Here is a 2021-nt window from a genome sequence, read left to right as displayed (position 1 = left end):
ATCTGAGAAAAGGCCCTGGAAGGCAAAGGAGACTGTTGATCACAAGGGCCACTGGGGAAGTCATATCAGAAACTTACATTTATTTATGAGTCTGTAGGCATGTGAGTATGTAGGGCATATGCTTTCATGAGGGATATTGTATCTGTTTAAGGCCCTCACAGACCACTTGGCCAAACAAAATGGATGTCGAGGCAGCAATGCCATGGAGTAGCTTAGCTAAGCTCTAGACACATGCAGAACTGGAAATGAGCCCCTAATACATTTTCAGTGTATTTATTTCAAGTGATCCTGAACACCTGTGCTTCTAGAACCATTTTAAGGGAATAGGCCAGAAAATAATTACTTACTCGAAGTTTACATATGCTATTAAATTTATAAGCCAAATTATGGTAATGAAGGGAAGAGAACTTATTATGAAATGCAAAATTTGACTTTTTTGTATCAAATATGCCCTAAATCACTGAACTATATTGAAGCTTCATTATAAAAGATTCCTACTTACCAGAACACTAAGATAATTAATTAATTCTTCTCCCAAAAAACCTAGAAGTAATAGCCATTGGATAAGAACCTGGATTTTACAAATACTGACTTATCAGGGCTTTGACAAGAGGTTCCATAGATTTTGAGTATTTGTTATTTTGTTCTCTTCTTATGTGAATGTATAATTGGAAGCAAAAATAATAATATATACATTAGGTGCAGTTTTTTTCAAATCAAGTAGAGGTTAATTTATAATATAGGACTAGGAATTTATTCAACTGGTTGTGTTTTGAATTTATTCAGGTTTACTTCGATTCTGATTTTTTTCCTATGCTTCCCATCCATTGCTTCATCTGTCAAGTCAAAGTGTCTTTTTTTTTTTTTTAAGGTTGGCAAATAACGAATTGTATCAAAAATCTCTATTTACCATAACTGTTTTGTATTTTTGGCATCCCTTCTTCACGTAGATTTCTATGGGAAGCCGCTGCCTCCCCTGGCTATGCGACAGAGACCTAACAGTGATGTTCATGACATGATCTCATAAACCAAATCACATGGATGAGCTCTCCTAATAATGGCAAGATGAACTGGAGGGAGGACCATCTTTCTCAGAGAACTAAAACCCTGACCTTTGATAACTGGGCAAGATAACCATAGGAATTTCAGTAAAGATTAATAGCCAAAAATTAATCTGACTGATTACTTATCCATGTTCTTCATGGTTTAAAAAAAAGGAAGCAAAATGACTAGAAGATGGGATGAACATTTGGACCAAGTTAGTACACGTTAGTATTGACTCTGGTTTATACATCCTCACTTATGGGCACATTCCAGAAGGAACGCCTTTCAGAAAAAGAGCCAATGGACTCTGCACACTTTCATTACTATTGAATAGTCTTTATTTCTGTATCTTAAACAGTTTTTTTGTAAGATACTTATGCATGGAAGGGGAACTCTTGGGAATTTATAACCTAAATTTTTAACATTTTATATTTTTCTAAAGCTTTTGTTTAAGAATTTTAATTACTATGATATTGACTGTATACTTTTCTATAGATGCTTTGTTTAAATTATGTCTGGAAAATGGAGTTGATTTACTGGACAAACTTTAACTATACAGATAGGACATATTTATATGGTTTGAGGTATATTTTATAATAGTATAGTTCTTGAAATGTACATCATAATTTGACCTAATTTTAAACTATAGAAACAGGATATATTTATATGGTTTGAGGTATGTTTTGTAATAGTATTGCTCTTGAAGTATACATCCTCATTTGGTCTAATTGTAAAATAATATTTTTAAAAAATAGATTCTCACATCTTAATTCTAACAAATTATATTATTTGAAAGCACTACCCAAGGAGAGAGTTCAACTTTTTTCTGTTGTTTGATTTCTTTGGTGATGATCCTAGTAAATGAATGAGACTTGGAATACCTTCTTGACCAAAATGCTTTGTAAATTCATAAAAATGTTATGTCAGATATTAAAAGCCCCAATAAACACCTCTTTTAAAGTTTAAACCTCTTCAGA

The 2021-nt window shown here is 32.7% G+C and overlaps 1 protein-coding gene across 4 annotated transcripts in view; it reads left to right on the top strand.

The window, feature by feature from the left end:
- Nucleotides 1-2015, top strand: part of ARL13B (ARF like GTPase 13B) — a 74524-nt gene extending 72509 nt beyond the window's left edge. For all 4 annotated transcript variants that reach the window (XM_019631548.1, XM_019631545.1, XM_019631544.1 and 1 more), the window contains one exon: nt 951-2015. In XM_019631548.1, coding sequence (XP_019487093.1) covers nt 951-1027 — 77 coding nt within the window. In that variant the 3' untranslated portion in view covers nt 1028-2015. The remainder of the gene's footprint in view (nt 1-950) is intronic.
- The last annotated feature ends 6 nt before the right edge of the window (nt 2016-2021 follow it).

The sequence above is a fragment of the Hipposideros armiger genome, unplaced genomic scaffold, assembly GCF_001890085.2.
Source record: "Hipposideros armiger isolate ML-2016 unplaced genomic scaffold, ASM189008v1 scaffold_1005, whole genome shotgun sequence".
Classification (NCBI taxonomy): Eukaryota; Metazoa; Chordata; class Mammalia; order Chiroptera; family Hipposideridae; genus Hipposideros; species Hipposideros armiger.
Note: the sequence above shows the minus strand (reverse complement) of the source record. Positions and strands in the feature narration are given on the sequence as shown.